This window comes from Salvelinus fontinalis, chromosome 14 (genome assembly GCF_029448725.1).
Source record: "Salvelinus fontinalis isolate EN_2023a chromosome 14, ASM2944872v1, whole genome shotgun sequence".
Lineage (NCBI taxonomy): Eukaryota > Metazoa > Chordata > Actinopteri > Salmoniformes > Salmonidae > Salvelinus > Salvelinus fontinalis.
The window spans coordinates 33,932,907-33,955,783 of NC_074678.1; the positions used below are offsets into that span (position 1 = coordinate 33,932,907).

General features: G+C 44.6%; 1 protein-coding gene across 3 annotated transcripts; it reads left to right on the forward strand.

Moving 5' to 3' along the window:
- Positions 1 to 11,958: 11,958 nt before the first annotated feature.
- plin3 (perilipin 3) lies at positions 11,959 to 22,785 on the forward strand. Of its 3 annotated transcripts, none has more exons than XM_055861471.1 (8): positions 11,959 to 12,143; positions 18,036 to 18,137; positions 18,434 to 18,629; positions 18,735 to 18,814; positions 18,953 to 19,229; positions 21,093 to 21,439; positions 21,562 to 21,780; positions 21,971 to 22,785. In XM_055861471.1, exons 2-8 carry the CDS (start codon positions 18,072 to 18,074, stop codon positions 22,094 to 22,096), a joined length of 1,311 nt encoding a protein of 436 aa, XP_055717446.1. In that variant the 5' UTR covers positions 11,959 to 12,143; positions 18,036 to 18,071; the 3' UTR covers positions 22,097 to 22,785. The 3 variants fall into 3 exon arrangements, with proteins under 3 accessions (XP_055717446.1, XP_055717445.1, XP_055717444.1); XM_055861470.1 differs by having other exon boundaries at positions 12,131 to 12,221; XM_055861469.1 differs by lacking the exon at positions 11,959 to 12,143 and adding an exon at positions 12,241 to 12,905.
- The last annotated feature ends 92 nt before the right edge of the window (positions 22,786 to 22,877 follow it).

Sequence of the window (22,877 nt, forward strand, 5' to 3'; positions counted from 1 at the left end):
TGTGCCCCCTATCGCCATGACGCCTCTGATGGTAGCCATGGCTTGAGTGGAGTGTGCAGCAGGGGAAGAGATGAAAGACAGGACGGGGGAAGAGAAGGCCACTGGCGTACCACACAACCGCAGCATACCCCACAATGTGGGTGGGGGGGGACACAGGCTCTGGACTTTTGTTGTTGTCATTGTGTTGGAGTCACCCTGATAGAATTAGGAATTAGAATAATAGAATGGACATGAACCTCCTATGATGGGTTAAAGGTTGGATATATTTGTCAGGGAGTTGGTCAACCATGGTTTGCCAGTGTGTGATAAGATTTTGTGTAAAATAAATTAAGAATGTACCTGGACTGTATGTTTGTTAGCTAGCTAGCCCTCCAGTTTTTAAGGAATGATTCCATAACATTTTCAAATTAACTGCCAATATGACAACATTACATTCAAACAATGCAGTCAATCCACTGCCATACACTGGCTGAAGTCAGTAGATAAGACTTCAGTTGTAAATGCAACAAGTACTGATATTGTATCCTATAATAGCACTCTCAGCTTTCCAAGAACACTAAATTGAGACATTTATGGTCTGTTTACATATATTTTAGAGGCTATTTATACAGAATGTTTATAAAAACCTGAATAAACTGTATTTATGATCATATGACACTATTTTAGGTTGACAATTATATTACACAATTCCTGATATATCACAAGCCTTTGTTTTATTTGCCTGCATAAGTAAAACCAGAATTATCCCAACTGCCATTCATTCCAATTAGACTGGTTTGGATTTCTTCCTGACCAATATAGCTGCCATTTTAACCCCATTCTGGACATAGCCCCACCATTTATTTTAAAGTACGTCACCTTGCTATAGTCACTCAGCGTACTGCAACACATCCGTCCTTTGTTTGGGGATAGCACAGTTGTAGGCCATCACTGTCAGGACAGATCCAGTCATATCCCAGCTAGACAATGAATATTTCAGGGCTAGTCGTCTCCCCCGTGTCCCCAGCACCTCTGCTGTTGCCTCTGTGCCGTTGGCAACCCCCTCTGCCCAAATAATCCCACTAGAATAAACAGAGGCACACCAGTCGCCTGTGTTTCAGACATGATGAAAAGTCATCAATTAGGAGGCTATTGTTTCCCAGGGAGGAAACTGTGGCTTATTTGTTACTTGTAACGTTAGGTGAATGATGGGTGCAGAGTCAGGCGCAGAGAGAGCAAAAGTATTCCAGGGAAAAAACGCTTTAATTCCACAGCATGAAAACAGGAACAGGTACAAACGAGTGGTGCCAAAACACAGGCGTAAAAAACTCACAGTCCACTGTTTAAAATAAAGCTGAATAGCGAAAATCCCACAATCAAAATATCACTCACGACGTACAACATGAATACACAAAATAAGCCCGCACAAACACTAGCGGGCGAAACTAACCTAAGTAGAACCTCTCCCAAAACCCTAACAAGAAACAGGTGAAAACAATTAGACAGACATAAACGAAAAGGAAAAAAGGATCGGTGGCAGCTAGTAGACCGGCGACGACGACCGCCGAGCGCCACCCGAACGGGAAGGGGAGTCACCTTCGGTGATATTCGTGACAGTACCCCCCTCCTGACGCGCGGCCCCCGCAGCGCGCCGACGCCGGCCTCGGGGACGACCCCGGGGGCGAGGCGCAGGGCGATCCGGATGGAGGCGATGGAATTCTCTTAGTAAATTTGGATCCAATATATCCCCCACCGGGACCCAGCACCTCTCCTCCGGCCCGTACCCCTCCCAGTCCACAAGGTACTGCAGGCCCCTCACCCGGCGTCTGGAATCCAGTATGGACTTTATCGCGTACGCCGGGGACCCCTCTATATCCAGAGGGGGCGGAGGGACCTCCGGAACCTCACCTTCCTGCATGGGACCAGCTACCACCGGCCTGAGGAGAGACACATGAAACGAGGGGTTAATACGATAATACGAAGGAAGTAACAATCGATAACACACCTCGTTTATTCTCCTCAGGACTTTAAACGGCCCTACACACTGCGGACCCAGCTTCCGGCAGGGCAGGCGGAGGGGCAGGTTTCGGGTCGAGAGCCAGACCCTGTCCCCCGGTGCAAACACGGGGGCCTCACTGCGGTGACGGTCAGCGCTCTTCTTCTGCCGTCCACTCGCTTGACGCAAAGACTCCTGGACGGCTCTCCAGGTCTCCTTAGAGCGCTGCACCCATTCCTCCACCGCAGGAGCTTCGGTCTGGCTCTGATGCCATGGTGCCAGAACCGGCTGGTACCCCAACACACACTCAAATGGTGACATGTTGGTAGAGGAGTGGCTCAGTGAGTTCTGGGCCATCTCTGCCCAGGGGATGAATCTTGACCACTCCCCTGGCCGGTCCTGGCAATACGACCGCAGAAACCTACCCACCTCCTGGTTCACTCTCTCCACCTGCCCATTACTCTCCGGGTGATACCCCGAGGTCAGGCTGACCGAGACCCCCAAATGTTCCATAAACGCCTTCCATACTCTGGACGTGAACTGGGGACCCCGATCAGAAACGATATCCTCGGGCACCCCGTAGTGCCGGAAGACATGGGTAAATAGTGCCTCCGCAGTCTGCAGGGCCGTAGGGAGACCGGGCAACGGGATAAGACGGCAGGACTTAGAAAACCGATCCACAACGACCAGGATAGTGGTGTTCCCCTGAGACAAGGGAAGATCAGTAAGAAAATCCACCGATAGATGGGACCACGGCCGTTGTGGAACGGGGAGGGGTTGTAATTTCCCTCGTGGTAAATGTCTAGGAGCCTTACTCTGAGCGCATACCGAACAGGAGGAGACATAGAATCGCACATCTCTCACCAAAGTAGGCCACCAGTACTTCCCTCTATAACTTCGCACCGTCCTTGAAATACCCGGGTGACCTGACGAGGGTAGACTATGAGCCCATCGAATCAATTGATCACGAACAGCGAGTGGCACATACCTACGACCCTCCGGGCACTGTGGAGGCGCAGGTTCCGCCCTTAGTGCCCGCTCGATGTCCGCGTCCACCTCCCATACTACCGGTGCTACCAGTTTAGCCGCCGGAATGATGGGAGTAGGATCGATGGACCTGTCATCCGTGTCGTATAGTCGGGACAGTGCGTCAGCCTTAGTATTGAGGGAACCTGGTCTATACGAAATCGTAAACCGAAATCGGGTAAAGAACATGGCCCACCTTGCCTGACGAGGATTCAGTCTCCTAGCTGATCGGATATACTCCAGATTCTGGTGGTCGGTCCAGATGAGAAAAGGGTGCTTAGCCCCCTCAAGCCAGTGTCTCCACACCTTCAGAGCCTTAACCATGGCCAACAACTCCCTATCCCCCACATCATAATTCCGCTCCGCTGGCCCGAGCTACTTCGAAAAAAAAGCACAGGGGCGGAGCTTTGGTGGCGTACCCGAGCGCTGGGAGAGCACAGCCCCGACCCCAGCCTCGGATGCGTCCACCTCAACTATGAACGCCAAAGAGGGGTCAGGATGCGCCAACACTGGCGCGTCGGTGAACAGCGCCTTCAAACGACAGAAAGATCTCTCCGCCTCTGCGGACCACTGCAAGCGCACCGGGCCCCCCTTCAGCAGAGAGGTAATAGGGGCCGCCACCTGACCAAAACCACGGATAAACCTCCGGTAGTAATTGGCAAACCCTAAGAACCGCTGCACCTCCTTTAACGTGGTCGGAGTCGGCCAATTACGCACGGCTTTTACGCGGTCACCCTCGATATCCACCCCCGAGCTGGAAATGCGATAACCCAGGAAGGAAACGGCTTGTTTAGAAAACTCACATTTCTCCGCCTTCACATACAGGTCATGCTCCAGCAGTCGCCCAAGAACCTTGCGCACCAGAGACACATGCGCGGCGCGTGTAGCGGAGTAGATCAAAATATCGTCAATATACACCACCACACCCTGTCCGTGCAGGTCTCTGAGAATCTCGTCAACAAAGGATTGAAAGACAGCTGGAGCATTCTTTAACCCGTACGGCATGACGAGGTACTCATAATGGCCCGAAGTAGTACTAAACGCGGTTTTCCACTCATCTCCCTCCCGAATACGCACCAGATTATACGCGCTCCTGAGATCCAGTTTCGTGAAGAACCGTGCTCCGTGGAATGATTCCATCGCCGTAGCGATGAGAGGTAGTGGGTAACTAAAACCCACCGTGATGGAATTGAGACCTCGATAATCAATACACGGACGAAACCCACCATCCTTTTTCTTCACAAAAAAGAAACTCGAGGAGACGGGTGACATGGAGGGCCGAATGAATCCCTGTCCCAGAGCTTCCGTGACATATGTCTCCATAGCCAACGTCTCCTCCTGGGACAAAGGATACACATGACTCCTGGGTAGTGCAGCGTTTACCTGGAGGTTTATCACGCCATCCCCCTGTCGATGGGGTGGTAATTGGGTCGCCTTCTTTTTACTGAAAGCGATAGCCAAATCGGCATACTCAGCGGGAATGCGCACGGTGGAAACCTGGTCTGGACTCTCCACCGTTGTCGCACCGATGGAAACTCCTACACACCTGCCTGAACACTCATCAGACCACCCCTGTAGAGCTCCCTGTTTCCACGAAATCGTCGGATTGTGAATAGCCAGCCAGGGAATCCCCAGCACCACCAGAAACGCAGGTGAATCGATAAGAAACAGACTAATCCGTTCCTTATGATTCCCCTGCGTAATCATCTCCAAAGGAATTGTGACCTCCCTGACCAGCCCTGACCCTAATGGTCGACTATCTAACGAGTGCACAGGGAAAGGGGGGTCTACCTTAACTAGCGGAATCCTCAACCTCTTAGCGAGTCCGCGATCAATAAAATTCCCCGCTGCGCCTGAATCGACTAGCGCCTTATGCTGGAGAGATGGGAAAAACCTTAAGAAAAAGATTAACAAAAACATGTGACCAACAGGAAGCTCTGGGAGAGTGTGGTGCTGACTCACCTGAGGTGACCGAGGAGTGTTCTGCCTGCCTTCTCGATTCCCAGATGGACTCCTCCAGCACCGACCTGAAGTGTGTCCTCTCCGGCCACAATGGGTGCAGGAGGAGCCTCCTCCTCCGGTCTCCCTAGACGCAGCCCCTCCTAGCTCCATAGGAATGGGAGCGGGGGGGGCAGGAGGTGAAACTGACAGGACCCTCTCAGAACGTCCGCTAGCAGCCAGCAGATGGTCTAGCCGTATTGACATGTCGATCAACTCATCCAAGCTAAGCGTAGCGTCCCGACAAGCCAGCTCTCTGCGGACGTCCTCCCTTAGGCTACACCTGTAGTGGTCTATCAGGGCCCTGTCGTTCCACCCTGCTCCAGCAGCCAAAGTACGGAAATCCAGTGCAAGATCCTGCGCGCTCCTCGTCCCCTGCCGGAGATGGAACAACCTCTCACCCGCCGCTCTTCCATCCGGGGGATGATCAAATACAGCCCGGAAACGGCGGGTGAACTCCAGGTAGTGACCCCTCGCTGAATCGGGTCCATTCCATACGGCGTTGGCCCACTCCAGGGCCCTACCCGACAGGCAGGAAACGAGGACACTCACGCTCTCCTCGTCCGAGGGAGCAGGCCGAATGGTGGCCAGGTAGAGTTCAAGTTGTAGTAGAAATCCCTGGCAACCGGCCGCTGCTCCATCGTACTCCCTCGGAGGCGTGATGCGCAGGACGCTGGCACTGGCTCCCGCTGGAGGAGATGGTAGTGTTGCTGGTGGGAGGGTAGGTGGGGTAGTAGGGAGACCACTCCTCTCCCAACGATCCATCCTCTCCATCATCTGATCCATTGCCGAACCAATGCGATGTAGGATAGATGTATGATGCTGGACTCTCTCCTCCATCGTGGGGAGAGGGGTGGTCACTGCCTCTGCTGACCCCATCAGATGGTGCCGGCTTCTGTAACGTTAGGTGAATGATGGGTGCAGAGTCAGGCGCAGAGAGAGCAAAAGTATTCCAGGGAAAAAACGCTTTAATTCCACAGCATGAAAACAGGAACAGGTACAAACGGGTCGTGCCAAAACACAGGCGTAAAAAACCCACAGTCCACTGTTTAAAATAAAGCTGAATAGCGAAAATCCCACAATCAAAATATCACTCACGACGTACAACATGAATACACAAAATAAGCCCGCACAAACACTAGCGGGCGAAACTAACCTAAATAGAACCTCTCCCAAAACCCTAACAAGAAACAGGTGAAAACAATTAGACAGACATAAACGAAAAGGAAAAAAGGATCGGTGGCAGCTAGTAGACCGGCGACGACGACCGCCGAGCGCCACCCGAACGGGAAGGGGAGTCACCTTCGGTGATATTCGTGACATTACTTTTCATTTTGTATGTTGTTTTGGGGGCTTTTCTAGTTTGTTGTTTTAAAGAGCCAACAGAGACTCAGTAGAATCATATTGTCAATATCGTACAACCTGGAAAAGATGTATCTTATTTAAAGTCTCAGGCTGTTCCAACTTCCTCAACAGAGGCCTTTGTGATTATAACTGAAAAGATTCAAGAGACGTACACTCACACAGAGCCAAATACAGTTAATGACTATGATGAGTATTCATTTTAAAAGAATAAGGATGTGTTCATGCTTCTTGAAAATGTAACATTAATTTGACTGCCCCCTGATGCACATAATTAGGACAGTTTTTTCATTCACTATTTCTAAGACATGATTTTCAATCTGAACACATTGTACAAATGTAGAATAGGGAAAAAAGCATTTAGAAAGAGCAAGAGAGTATTAGACACACTAACCTCAAAGCTGTTTCAGTTTTCATTGTGCATTGACAAGCCACATCATTAAACCCACAAAAAACATTGAATCATTGGTGAGAAGTCATCAATATGTTTATTCATTCATTGGAACAGGAGATATAAAAATATAAAATATAAAAAAAGACCTTGTACTCTCTTAGAGGATATGGGTAGATGGAGGCAGGCAGGGTTACAGTATACTAACAGTATAGTATGCGTGTGGTTGACTTGACCACCTCTGATGCATGGTCAACTTCTACTCTCTATATCCCTTCCACATGCTATGTTCCTGTTCCTGTCTAAGACCTACATCAGCTCAGCCAAGGTTACACCTTATTAATGTGTTATTACACCATAAATTGCCAGGGCAAAAGCTCATATCAAGTTTCAACCTTGAGACGATTTATAATGGTGTGGTCCATGTTACTGATACCTGATGTTGCAGCCAGAATGCCCAAAATATGTTGCAGTGCATTGAAAATAGGACTTCTGCTGATGGTGTGTAGAGGGTCGATCTTACTTAAACAGACTTGAATTGAAATGGGCATAAAATGGACAGATGGTAAATAATTCAAATAGATTTAAGATGCAGCTCTTTTGACCTTAGAATCAACATGCAGGTGTTGCATTTGCAAAAAAAATTAAAATGCAAGTGTTGGGAAGAAGTTTTTAAAAAGCGTATTTTTTTAACGTTTTTTGTGTAACACACTTGTACCATCTGTTTTTTATGTAAACATGAATCATTACTTTAGAATTGTACTGCGTTTTTGTTTTGCAGAGTGATCACACTAACATTAGATCACAAAGCCTCCCTTGGACCAATTCATCTTCCAATGCGAAGAAGTTTATCAATTCTACCTGTTTGGGCCTCCTTGAAACCTTTATGGTTGATGTGTCCTCATCACTAGTCAGTTTATTGGGTTTGGGTAAAATAAATAGAATCCTAATCAGATTTTTTAAACCCTGGGCTTTGTTAATTTGACCCAGACATTTTCAGTAATTTTAAAGTAAATGGCTGATAAAACTAACAGCAGCTGCACCATACAACCCTAGCAACCTGGCTATGTTGCCAATTTAGTCTGCTCATCTAGAATGGTATGTTCTCAGACACAGGGAAAGTTCTAATTGTCCTAAGGGATCAGTCATTTTCTTATCTCCTAATCTTCAATTACTCAATATCCAGAACAATTTGGGCCACAATCCATTGATCCAGTGGAGCAGAGTCAGAGTTAAACAGAAACAGATGACACTACCGGCCTCCAGGGCACATGCTGGTAACCCCAGTCTGGGGAAATTGAAGGAGGAGGAAGTAGAGGGACACTGGGGAACATTAAATCCCCACACTCTCCAAAAACACACAAACTAATAACTGAAAAAGATATGATAGAAGAGTAGGAACACAGACACCCCACTGTTCTCCAGTTACCAGACTTGTTTAATTTCTCATTCGTTAATATGTCTGCATGCTGTGTGAATATGTTTACTTTCAAAAGGGTTGGTGATTATAAATGTAACCACAGAATTAATTTCACTTCAAACATGAACCAAAATGTAACCGCGGAAGCCATTCAGAGTATCTCTGATAGCAATATTAAAGTAATCTCTCTCTGCATTTTGGCCTAATAGCTGTGAAAATATAAAAGGGCAGATAATGAAAATTATAATGGGTCATATTTTATCGTGATTAGAATCTCCTAATGAAATGGAGGAGTTTGTGGAAATGGAATCCTGCATAACAAATAATGGTAATGGAAATGATTGTGCCTGGCATGCTGGGATAAAATATTACCAGTAGCCGTTCGTGGGTAAAATCACTGGGGAAGCCAAGCCAGAAAAAAACATATTACAACCTATGTGTTGTGATAATTGCATTGTTTGCTCTAAAACCTGTTAGTTCATATGCCTTGCAACCGTGATATATAGGCCTAAGGCCGAGACAATGAGAAGACAGAGTGGCAGAATAAATTCAACCACACATTTGTTTCATCACAAATTGTTCATTTGGAAGAGCCATTTGCGACCAAGCTTTAACTTCCTGACTGAGGTCTTGAGATGTTGCTTCAACATGTCCACATAATTTTCCATCCTCATGATGCCATCGGTTTTGTGAAGTGCAACCAGTCCCTCCTGCAGCAAAACACCCCCACAACATGATGCTGCCACCCTTGTGCTTCACAGTTGGGATGGTGTTCTTCGGCTTGCAAGCCTCCCCCTTTTTCCTCCAAACATAACGATGGTCATCATGGCCAAACAGTTCCAGTTTTGTTTCATCAGACCAGAGGTCATTTCTCCAAAAAGTACAATCTTTGTCCCCATGTGCAGTTGCAAACCGTAGTCTGGCTTTTTTATGGCGGGTTTGGAGCAGTGGCTTCTTCCTTGCTGAGCGGCCTTTCAGGTTATGCCGATATAGGACTCGTTTAACTGTGGATATAGATACTTTTGTACCTGTTTCCTCCAGCATCTTCACAAGGTCCTTTGCTGTTGTTCTGGGATTGGCTTGCACTTTTCGCACCAAAGTACGTTCATCTCTAGGAGACAGAACACATCTCCTTCCTGAGCAGTATGACGGCTGCATGGTCCCATGGTATTTATACTTGCCTACTATTGTTTGTACAGATGAATGTGGTACCTTCAGGCGTTTGGAAATTGCTCCCAAGGATGAACCAGACTTGCGGAGGTCTACATTTTTTTTCTGAGGTCTTGGCTGATTTCTTTTGATTTTCCCATAATGTCAAGCAAAGTGGCACCAAGTTTGAAGGTAGGGCTTGAAATACATCCACAGGTACACATCCAATTGACTCAAATTATGTCAATTAGCCTATCAGAAGCTTCTAAAGCCATGACATCATTTTATGGAATTTAACAAGCTGTTTAAAGGCACAGTCAACTTAGTGTATGTAAACTTCTGACCCACTGGAATTGTGATACATAAGTGAAATAATCTGTCTGTAAACAATTGTTGGAAAAATTAGTTGTGTCATGCACAAAGTAAATGTCCTAACCGACTTGCCAAAACTATAGTTTGTTAACAAGAAATTTGTGGAGTGGTTGAAAAACAAGTTTTAAAGACTCCAACCTAAGTGTATGTAAACTTCCGACTTAAACTGTACATATTAAACGTCCATCCTCTCAGTCCAGGGGCACAGTGTATGAATTTATGGTTTGATCAGAATCGCTGTTATAATCATTGGCCAGTAAGGAGAATTAAGTAAATCCACAAGTCCAAATCCCTATCTCCACCCATGGCTAATTTAGAAAAGGGACAATTTTAGCTAGCTAGCTAGCTAGCCACAGGAGGACAACAACACAACAAGGTGCAACAATTTAAGTTGTTTCTGTCAATTACATATTTATCTTGATGCGATGTGATAGGAGTGAAGCCAAATCCAAACTGGCTTCCCTTGACACATTTTGTTGGTGAGCCAGGACCATTCACAGTTGAGCTCACTCAGTTTAGCTCAACTCTGATTGGCTATTATTTTATATATTTTTTCTTATTAAGGGAGGCCAAATGCTCGCTGGCTTCCCTTGCATTCAACGCTACAGACGGCAACAATGTCAAACTATTTTTGACCAGACAGCATCAGATAGATGGCCTACAAACACAGAAACAGAGGGGTGCTGTTTCTCTTGCTCGGACACTTTCTCCGGTGAGTTATATTAGGCCTCTTGCGAATTGAAGAAAATTCTGAAAACACAGAGAGACGAAAGCTTTAAAAAAAATGGGAAGCCTGGCTTCCCTTGGCATCCATGGATACACTCCACTGCCAGCCAAACAGAGTGACACATTGTTCTAGCATTTAAAACAATAGGAAGAGCTTATATCATATGAACTCCACATGTCAGGGAATCGTGAATATTCTTTTTATCTTCCTATGGACAATCCTCACTAGATTTATTTTATAGAGATAGTCTACATATGTACCCCATACATTTTCTGTAAACCTCACACTTGCATTTATAAACGCATCCACATGCCCTTCTCTTTCATCGGCTTCATAGTGGATTTACTCTCTGTTCTAAAATATAAAAATAAACTTGTAGTTATAATTTGTTTAAAAGGATCCTCTCAACATGTCTTCAATATGGGTGCCAAGCAGACTTGAAAGACCTTGCAGAGGTTCAGCCACATACAGTGAGTGAGGCTGCAGCACATTGGCCTCTCTTTGTGGGTAAAGAATGCCCTCTTCAGGTGTAGCTACCCATTGCAGTTACACTGCATTAAACAGAAATACAAAGCCACTCTTGTTGCTGTAGTAATTATTAATTGCGTCACAGATAGAACAATGAGACAGATATATCACCAGATGTATAAATGTGAAGCACCCGCTTGGTGTTTCAACTCACTACCAAATTTGGTAGGAAAATTATGAAAGGAGATGGATTTTGGCCGACATTCTGCAATTTTTCTCATCAATGAAACATTTGATCTCAATACAGTTTTCTGTTCCCATAACTAGAATCTGTTTTGAAAAGAGTGGACTGAGTATTGTAGACTTTGGCTTTTGCCAACGTTTTATAAAATCGCGTTGTTTAGAAGTGCAAAGGCGAATTGAGTTATTGCACACGCGCATTTCACAGAGTAGGCGTTCCCTAACGGAAATATGCAAATGTTTACTAGAACAGGAAAATAGGATCTCGCTATTTCGTGCTTGGCTCTGCCCACCTCCTTACTTGTTCTGCCCACTATGACTCATTTGTTCCCATTGGAAACGACATGCTGTGGTCTATCTTGGTTTAGTTATACAAATCTTTGCTTGAATTTTAATCACGGCAACCCAGAAGCAAAATATCACCTTAGCTACTAGATTAGGTTCTAGGCAGGGAAGAGGTGAGAAATACGAAACGTTGTCTACCACGTCAGACTTTCCAGGAGAGATTGTATTTATTTAGATTTTCATTACCCTTTATTTTATCAGGGAGTCATATTAAGATCACTGTCTTTTTTCTTTCTTTTTTACAGATGAGTGCTGAATTACATACAATACTAAAAATACACACATCAACATATAAATACAAAATATAAGCAGAAAGAAAAACACGGTCATAAAAACAAATACTTAAGTTATTTACTTAATTACTAAGATTACATGCTAGTCAGAACTAGGAAAATCGCACATTTTCGATATACTAACTGGTTGTAGTTATACACGTGCCGCGTTCAACGATTCAGGAAGTCCGAGTTACCTTGTTCCGACTAGTATTTGAACGAGGCACTTAGCCTACATGCAATGGCGATTTCCGTCATTGGTGCAGGTTGAAAGTTGCTCATGAGGAGTCAACATTAACCTAAATGTAGCAGGCGTAAAATGAACCGTCCCCATAGGCAATTGGCTTTCAAGACATAGGGTAACATATTTGGTTGGCCGATGTTCTTATTTATTGCAGGTAGGCTATAAAACATAAATTATATAACGTTATAGAGCTACTTTGCATAGAACAAAATACCATACAACGTGAATTGAGGTAAGAACCACAACTGCAACTTTTGTAAACGTTGTAGGGTAACAGTTTATGGGTCTTCAAGATGTAAATGATTAAATATTGCCAGGTCTAAATCATTGATTGACCCTTAAACCAGATCTCATTGAAGATGTGAGGCACCTGATTGCATTTAAGGGTAGGCCTAATAATCCCAACAGATGTTCTGTGATTTTACCTGGCTTTATGAAATCAGTAAAACTCACGTTTGTGTGACATTTTTCAACACCTGATGATGCTTTGTGAAGTTGTGTTCCCCATCTATTTATAATCTAAATGTATTAGCCTATACCAATAATCAGTCTCATCATCAATTATGACATGAACACAATACTAACATAAATAGAAATCCACAGACATTATAGATAACGCTTGATATTTCAAAATATATAATCATACAGGCACAACTATTGATATCATAATTGTTAGGCTACATGGTTTCATGTAACCTAACTACATTCATTGGCTACTGTTGCGTATAGCTAGTTTCAGTTTACAGTGATTGGTTAACTTTCAGGAACAATTTGACAACCCCGCCTTTGCTCTGCCCATGTTTTGCCAAGTGTGCTGCCAGGGCTTGGTAGGGACACGGCTATCTGGGTTAAACTTCGCAGCAGGGTCAACGGAGGACAGGAGCATGCCAAATATATTATGTTTATTATCAGCGAGGTCAGTGACTAAATTGACAACCTGTCTGGAAACTAATATTTTGAAAAGCATGCAGAGTTGTATCATGCGGTAACATTAGGATAACAACTTGTAACCTTCTAGCTTCGTCTTTGACCAGGCTTGCTAACAAACTATACTGTTATTTTAGATGTCTGCCTAAGTGCCTGTTTAATGTCTATTTAGATAGAAGTTAATCAAACTACTGTAGGCTAGTTGCTCATGTTCTCTACCAGAGAAGCTATTCATTTTACGGTACTGGGAAAATCCCTTTTGTGGGGTAAAGTTCAGCAGAACTATGGCCCAATTTTTCAAAACACTTTTAAATATGGCTTATTTTCAAATTGTAATTTGGGCCCTCATCTCTTATTTGCTTCTTTGTGAAGTAGTATTTTTCATACTTTCACCTGTCATAACTGTAAATGATTTGACTGGAATTGGAACGTTGTAGGCTGCTGGGACAATTCATTTATATGGCTGTGACCCACGTCTTTCTTCATACAGTCAGTCATTGCTTGCATACCAACCTACTGCCATCTAGGCCTGCTCTACTGGCTTCAGGGGTCACACACAGAGGGGTAAATCCATTTGAATTCAATCACTTTTTGACAGAATTCGTTTTGATTTGAATGAAACCTCCCATACATATTTGTCCCTTGTAGAAATGTTCAGAATTCGTATATGTGTATTTTTTTTAACCTGAATGGAAAAACATACAAGACAAAGGTGTTCAAGGTTGACCCATTTTTGGTGGGGTGTATGCATTTTTGCATACCCCACCATCCATGTTGAGTTTACTATAATTTAAAGTGGTGTTACCACCCTGCTTGCTGGTAGAAGGCTCCGCTACGCTTTCCTCAGCATGGCCAAGTGCAGGCAGCTGCATCAGTATGCACATGTAGAACTCCCTAGTGGGGAGCTCTGCTCATGTCCATGTAGTAGCATATCTGTTTCCACCTCCTCTGGTCAGACAGCTGCTGGTAGTACTGCATGCACCTCTGCCAGTACTCCTGGCTATAGCACCCTGTGTGGCTGAATGAAGGGGCCTGCCATGGACCAGGAGAGGGGCCTGCTGAGGTCATGAGCTGGGGATGTCCAACTGCTTCCTTCCCCTACGTCAGAAACAGCCTCGAGTGGGCTCAGCAGAGGGCTGTTCTTGGGCTGCTGTGGAGGTGAGGCCTGGTCAGGAGCCGGAGGGAGGTTTACGGTTCCCAGGTAGGTCAGTGTCAGAGGCTCATCCAGCTGTACCTTGAGACCCTTTAGAGAGCTCAGACGACTGATGAGAGAGAGTATGCATGTGGAAGATCCTTCATGATGACCACATCGAATATGGGTGTCTGGATGGGTCTCCTTTACCTTTGGGGCCTGCTCTGAGGTGGGGGGCAGTTTTCCTGTCCCATGTAGGTCAGGGGATCCACCAGTGAGGCCTGGTGAGCAGGGTCAGTACCAGAGCCACAGAGCTGGTTGCTGCCACAGTATTGGTTTGACCTGAAAATGACACATCCATATTGCTGTTGCAATAAAATAAAAAACACTTATCTGGACAGTAGGGATTTCAAATTGCTTTGAAGATCTAAGATTTTGGTGACATCAGAATATGGTTTTCAACTGTCTTTGACAATTGGCTATAGTGACATCCAAAGATTGTGTCATCAATAGCTAGGTTTCCATCCAATTGGTGACAGATTTCCATGCGAATATGAACATTTTTAGAATTTTTCCACCAAATGGATTTGTTGTTGTAAGACCCTCTATTTATTGTACAGGAGCATCAAGATTACTGTGCACTTTCACCACTTTGTGAAGTCATAGTTTAATCTGTAGCCTCAAAATGCGTGGTTTCCCGAGTCGCAGTAGAAGGACCACGCACCATATCATCACGTAACTCCAAGTTTACTTCCATATGATGGTTATTATACACCTAATATATATATATATATGTGGACACCTGTTCAAATTAGTGGATTTGGCAATTTTAGCAACACTGTTGCTGATAGGCGTATAAAATCAAACACACAGCCATGCAATCTTCATTGACAAACATTGGCAGTAGAATGGCTTTACTGAAGAACTCAGTGACTTTCAACGTGGCACTGTCATAGGATGCCACCTTTCCAACAAGTCAGTTTGTCAAATTTCTGCCCTGCTAGAGCTGCCCTGGTCAACTGTAAGTGATATTACTGTGAAGTGGAAACGTCTAGGAGCATAAATGGCTCAGCCGCGAAGTGGTAGGCCACACAAGCTCACAGAACGGGACCGCCGAGTGCTGTAGCGCGTAACAATTGTCTGTTCTTGTTTGCAACACTCACTACCGAGTTCCAAACTGCCTCTGGAAGCAACATCGGCACAAGAACTGTTCGTCGGGAGCTTCATGAAATGGTTTTCCATGGCTGAGCAGCCGCACATAAGCCTAAGATCACCATGCGCAATGCCAAGCGTCGGCTGGAGCGGTGTAAAGGTTGCTGCCATTGAACTCTGGAGCAGTGGAAACAAGTTCTCTGGAGTGATGAACCATGCTTCATCATCTGGCAGTCCAATGGACAAAGCTACCTTCCCAAATGCCTAGTGCCAACTGTAAAGTTTGATGGAGGAGGAATAATGGTTTGGAGCTGTTTTTCATGTTTCGGGCTAGGCCCTTTAGGTCCAGTGAATGGAAGTCGTCACGCTACAGCATACAATGACATTCTAGATCATTCTGTGCATCCAACTTTGTGGCAACAGTTTGTGGAAGGCCCTTTCCTGTTTCAGCATGACAATGCCCCGTGCACAACCAGGTCCATACAGAAATAGTTTGTTGAGATCAGTTTGGAAGAACTTGACTGGCCTGCACTGAACCCTGACCGTAACCCCATCTAACAACTTTGGGATTAGTTGACACCAACTGCGAGCTAGGCCTAATCGCCCAACATCACTGGCCAACCTCACTAATGCGCTTGTCCCTGCAGCAATGTTCCAACATCTAGTGGAAAGCCTTCCCAGAAGAGTAGAGGCTGTTATAGCAGCATAGGAGGGACCAACTCCATATTTATGCCCATGATTTTGGAATGAGATGTTCGATGAGCAGGTGTCCACATACTTTTGGTTATGTAGTGTATCAATATTTGCGCATAAAGGCATTTCCACTGCCATTTCTCGCATAATACATTTTACTGACACAAAAAGATGCCAACACGTCAAACAAACTAATTATCTGTCAGCATTTATAAAATTGTACCGAAACTTCCAGTTTCCATCATAGCAGTTTTTTTTACAGTATGACTTTACTCGCATAAAAACTGTTGATGGAAACGTGGTAATTGTATACCAATTACGTGTCAATGACACAGCAATGATTTCTGCCATTTAACAATCCTAAGACTAGACAAAGCAACAGCATCACCATACCAATGTTTTTTTTCCCATGGAATATTGAGCAGTACACAAAAATGAGCTATGGCCCTGCCCTCCAGAGGAATAAAATGTTCTTAGCATTATGGATGAAAGTAGATGGTCTTGCTGGAAGATCTCCCTGTCCCATCAATGGTACAGACTGATCATCTCCCTGAATATATATATATATATATAATTTTTTGAAAATCGGTAATCTGTGTACCAGCAAGTTTTTAGTTTCAAATTTGTTACCACCAAAACTGAGTTCAGAATCAAACAATCAGCGCATTGCACTTGCTGGTACACAGATTACCGATTTTCAAAAATTTGTTTTTTTTTATATATTCAGGGAGATGATCAGTTGGCCCAAACATTCAATTGTTATGTCATCCAATTTTACATCTGAATAATGATCACATTCAGAATTACCATGATATTAAGTTCTACAGGATTTAAATGTTCAATTGTGATGTCATCCAATTTACATTTTTGCCAACATTTTTCAAAAATCTTCATAATAAAATAAAATTTTGCCAAGCATTTAGTTTAAGGTACTGAAATCACATGATCAAAATGCCACATCATTATTATAAAGACAAACATCAAATTGATGGCCTACATGATTAACTTTGGTCTGCAGTGACCAGAGCCAGGGCCCAGACAAATGTGTAGTGGAGGAGCTCCTAGTGCTACTGTTTGGAATATTAGCAATTATTGTATCTGCCTCCATAATGATATATTTTGGCTATATCTTTTTGGCCTTCCAATGGCATCAGGTGCTGTATGTGTCCAGGATGGTGGGAGGTTTGCCCCCGGTAATGAGTTGGGCAGACCGCACCACCCTCTGGAGAGCTTTGTGGTTGTGGGCGGTGCAGTTGCCATACCAGGCGGTGATACAGCCCGACAGGATGCTCTCAATTGTGCATCTGTAAAAGTTTTAGGTGTTAAGCCAAATTTCTTTAGCCTCCTGAGGTGCTGTTGTGCCTTCTTCACCACACTGTATGTGTGGGTGGACCATTTCAGTTTGTCAGTGATGTGTACGCCAAGGAACTTGAAGCTTTCCACCTTCTCCACTACGGTCCCATCAATGTGGATAGGGTGCTCCCTGTGCTGTTTCCTGAAGTCTCCGATCATCTCCTTCGTTTTGTTGACGTTGAGTGAGAGGCTATTTTCCTGGCACCACACTCTCAGAGCCCTCACCTCCTCTCTTTTAGGCTGTCTCATCATTGTTGGTAATCAAGCCTACTACTGTTGTGTTGTCTGCAAACTTGATGATTGAGTTGGAGACGTGCTTAGCCATGCGGTCATGGGCCCCAGTGTTGAGGATCAGTGAAGAGGTGTTGTTTCCTACCTTCACCACCTGGGGGCGACCCGTCAGGAAGTCCAGGACCCAGTTGCACAGGGCAGGGTTCAGACCCAGGGCCTCAAGCTTGATGATGAGCTATAGTCAATGAACAGCATTCCTACATAGGTATGCCTCTTGTCCAGATGGGACAGGGCATCCTTGTTCAGTCCAACTTCTGTCCAGTGACGTGAATCATTCTATAATTCAGCCCTATCCAGTTCCATCCTGGCTGTATCCTGTTGCTTGACAAATGAAGCAGACATGACTGGGTTGTCTACAAATGGATAGATGGAGGGACAGCACAATAAATCCCCTCACTGCTGTTCAGCTGCATAATGAATATCTGTATTATGAAGCAAGTAAAAGTTCTGTCTCATAACCCACGTAATTTGAGGTGAATCTCCTCTTTTTCATGTCAGAAATTTAAAGAGACATCCTTAAACACATCCTGCACAATGGCCGACAGCGGGAAGACTGTGCCCAGTACAGCTACAGCGCAGCCAACTAATGGAGACCTGCAGGTGAGGAGCACCATCACTATGACATTAGTTTACCCTACAACACAGCTCTGAAGGGTCTGATACACAAATAACATTGAAACCAGCATTCAGTATTTCACTCAAGTGGATAAATTGGAAATATGCAAGCACTCCTCAAGGATAATATGTGCATGTACACAAAAAAACTCCAGGTGCCGATTGAGTGATCAGTACAAATCAAACAAAATATGCAACATGCAATTGTTGAAATTGGAAACACAAAGGCTGTTTCCCCTCTACTAACTCAGGCTAAATAATAACCATTGTCTTGTTTCCAGAGTGTTGTGTCCCGCGTGGGCAGCATACCCCTGGTGAGCTCTGCGTGTGGTGTAGTGTCCAACGCCTACAGCAGCACTAAGGACAGCGTGCCCCTGCTGAAGGGGGTCATGGAGGTTGTCGAGAGCGGGGTGCGCACTCTTGGGGCAGCCGCCACAACCGGCTCCAAGCCACTCCTGGACAGACTGGAGCCACAGAGTGAGTTCTGCTGCGTAGTGACCACAGACAGACATCACAAAAAAACTATATATTTATTTTAGTGGATAACTTTTTTGTTCTGAGTTAAAGAATGATTTGTTGCAGTTTCTGTGGTGAATCATTATGCTATGATGGGACTGGACAAGGTGGAAAAACTGCAAATCCTCCAGCAGCCAGCTGATAAGGTGAGTCTCCAAATCTAGTGTTGACTAGTCAACAATGCTTCTTCATGCATCCAATTCAACTCAAGTCCCCAAGAAAACACTTTACTTGATGTAATACCTTGTATATTCATAACAGCTTTTTAATTGTTTCTCCCTCAGCTAGTTTCAGATACAATAGGCATGATGTACCAGTCGATGAGTGGGACAAAGGAGGCTATGACTGGGGCTGTAACCGGGGCCAAAGAAACCATTACTGGGGCTGTAATGTCGGCAGTGTTCGGGGGTGTGGAGATGACCCAAGCAGCAGCCAGTGGATTGTTCAGCTCATTCATGGTGACCGGTGTGGGCCAGATGGTCAGCAGTGGGGTGGGCCTGGCCCTCAGCCACTCTGAGAACTGGGTGGACCATAACCTGCCTCTCAGCGACAGAGAGCTGGGTCAGTATGAATGAGAAAATGAACTAATAACCTCTGAATTGACTGTACTTAAATGGAATTGAACCCATTCCTGGTGTGGGTGCTGCTGAGTAAGGTCTAGAGCTGCAAGATGGTTAATATATTTGTAGCTATGTACAGTTGAAGTTGGAAGTTTACGTACACTTAGGTTGGTGTTATTAAAACTCGTTTTTCAACCACTCCACAAATTTCTTGTTAACAAACTATAGTTCTAGCAAGTCAGTTAGGACATTTACTTTGTGCATGACGCAAGTAATTTTTCCAACAATTGTTTACAGACAGATTATTTCACTTATAATTCACTGTATCACAATTCCAGTGGGTCAGAAGTTTACATATACACTAAGTTGACTGCCTTTAAACAGCTTGGGAAATTCCAAAAAATGATGTCATGGCTTTAGAAGGTTCTGATAGGCTAATTGACATAATTTGAGTCAATTGGAGGTGTACCTGTGGATGTATTTCAAGCCCTACCTTCAAACTTGGTGCCTCTTTGCTTGACATCATGGGAAAATCAAAAGAAATCAGCCAAGACCACAGAAAAAAAATTGTGGACCTCCACAAGTCTGGTTCATCCTTGGGAGCAATTTCCAAACGCCTGAAGGTACCACGTTCATCTGAACAAACAATAGTATGCAAGTATAAACATCATGGGACCACGCAGCCGTCATACCGCTCAGGAAGGAGACGTGTTCTGTCTCCTAGAGATGAACATACTTTGGTGCGAAAAGTGCAAATCAATCCTAGAACAGCAGCAAAGGACCTTGTGAAGATGCTAGAGAAAACGGGTACAAAAGTATCTATAGCCACAGTTAAACGAGTCCTATATCGACATAACCTGAAAGGCCGCTCAGCAAGAAAGACGCCATTGCTCCAAACCCGCCATTAAAAAAGCCAGACTACGGTTTGCAACTGCACATGGGGACAAAGATTGTACTTTTTGGAGAAATGTCCTCTGGTCTGATGCAACAAAAATAGAACTGTTTGGCCATGATGACCCTCGTTATGCTTGGAGGAAAAAGGGGGATGCTTGCAAGCCGAAGAACACCATCCCAACCGTGAAGCATGGGGTGGCAGCATCATGTTGTGGGGGTGCGTTGCTGCAGGAAGGACTGGTGCACTTCACAAAATAGATGGCATGTTGAGGAAGGAAAATGATGTTGTTTCAATATATCCACATCTCAAGACATCAGTCAGGAAGTTAAAGCTTGGTCCGAAATGGGTCTTCCAAATGGACAATGACCCCAAGCATACTTCCAAAGTTGTGGCAAAATGGCATAAGGACAACAAAGTCAAGGTATTGAAGTGGCCATTACAAAGCCCTGACCTCAATCCTATAGAAAATGTGTGGGCATAACTGAAAAAGCGTGTGCGAGCAAGGAGGCCTACAAACCTGACTCAGTTACACCAGCTCTGTCAGGAGTAATGGGCCAAAATTCACCCAACTCATTGTGGGAAGCTTGTGGAAGGCTACCCAAAACCGTTTGACCCAAGTTAAACAATTTAAAGGCAATGCTACCAAATACTAATTGAGTGTATGTAAACTTCTGACCCACTGGGAATGTGATGAAAGAAATAAAAACTGAAATCATTCTCTATACTATTATTCTGACATTTCACATTCTTGAAATAAAGTGGTGATCCTAACTGACCTAAGACAGGGAATTTTTACTAGGATTAAATGTCAGGAATTGTGAAAAACTGAGTTTAAATGTATTTGTTTAAGGTGTATGTAAACTTCCGACTTCAACTGTATATGTAGACAAGGCGACACTAAAATCAATAGCTCTGATCTCAGACAGTGAATTATCGTTTATAGATTATCGTTATTTTTTCCGCATACAGCTGCTTTGGCGGAGCCTGCAACAGGTGAGGTGACTACTGCACCAGTTTTGGGCTCTAGCTACTTTGTCCGTCTGGGAAAGCTGTCCTCCAAGGTGCAGGAGCGGGCCCTGGAGCAGTCCCTGGTAAGAGCCCGGCACGCCAGAGATGCCACATACGCAACTTTGACACAGATCACCAGCACCCTGGACCTGCTGGAGAAAGCCCGCTCCACCCTGGCCACTGCCAACCACCAGCTGGGAGGGGCACCAGAGCAGCTGCTGCAGCGCTGGAAGGAGTGGCAGGAGAAACAGCCTAAAGATGGAGGGGTAGAGATGGGGGAGGTGGATGTTCCCAAAGACCAGACTGAGGTAGGAAGTACTGAGTTAGTATTTTCTGTCCAAGTAGCCATGTGAATGAATGTACTTGAGGAACTTTATAAACACTGTATTGTAGTTTCCACAGATACCTGTAAATGCCTATGTTTGTGTAGCAGTTGGAGTGGCGAACCCTCTCGATGGTGCGTGGTCTCAGTGACCAGTTGCGGTCTGCATGCTCTGGGGTGGTGTCCAGCGCCCAGGGCTTACCCGGTGCTGTCCAGGACCAGCTGGCAAACGCACGGAAAGCGGCTGAAGAACTGCACTCCTCCCTGGGCAACACTAGCACCCTCACACCCCCCCTCCTGGAGCAGACCCGTCACCATCTAACACAGGTATACCAAACAAACTCTGTTGCTCCATTTCTCCTGTGTGCATTCATTATGAATACACCAGCTGCTGGTTTCTCATTTATTTATTCAGTTTCAATATTTCAACAAACACATTGTATGTACATCATCACCTCAGAGTGATTTCATAATTATCTGTTATTTGTGTTGATTGACACATTTTAAATGTTCACAGGTGCGACATTCTCTGGATGGTGTCGTAGAGTATCTGCTCAATAACACTCCTCTCAACTGGCTGGTGGGACCCTTTGCACCCCAGATCACAGAGAAGGGGGAGGGCGGGCGGGCTGGCTGCGAATAAGAGGGCCTCTCAGAACTAGGATTAGAGGAGGACCGAGAGGTTGTAGATTACTCCAAAAAGGCTTGTGCTTTTCATCTCCGAGGCCTGGCATGCCTGCATCTTTTTGTACAGTGCAGTAAATGTGCTTTCTAAGAACTTACTGCCCAGAACTTATAAGCTATGCTAATTTTTATTTATTTTAAAAAAAATTAAACTTTATTTAACTAGGCAAGTCAGTTTAGAACAATTTCTTATTTATAATGACGGCCTAGGAACAGTGGGTTAACTGCCTTGTTCAGGGGCAGAACAACAGATTTTTTTTTTTTTTTTTTTTACTTTGTCTGCTCAGGGATTCGATCTAGCAACCTTTCAGGTACTGGCCCAACGCTCTAAGCACTAGGCTACCTGATGGTAACATATGGAAATCACAATACTGTGTTATAAGGGGAATCTACAACATAAAACTGCCATAATTGTCGTCTAGATCACACTCCAATCTGTGAATGTTGAGAAACGATTTAAAAACAGTAATTTTGTTTCTGTAACTGTATAAAATGCAGTCTAAACCTCACATGCAACTGATCTTTATTCTTCTGAAATGTACAAATTGGTGTGTGACATTTGTCTGTCCTCTCTGCTGTATGTGTAAGCTCCAGCAGGGTCTTGCTGAGTACTGATACAGTAGGCTAAATAAAGTCGTTTTGGCTGTCCTGGGCTTTCATTCCATTATTTGTTATACAGGATAATTTACCTGCATCTTTCACTCATAGTTCATACTGCCTAGTGAATATTTAGAATGAAT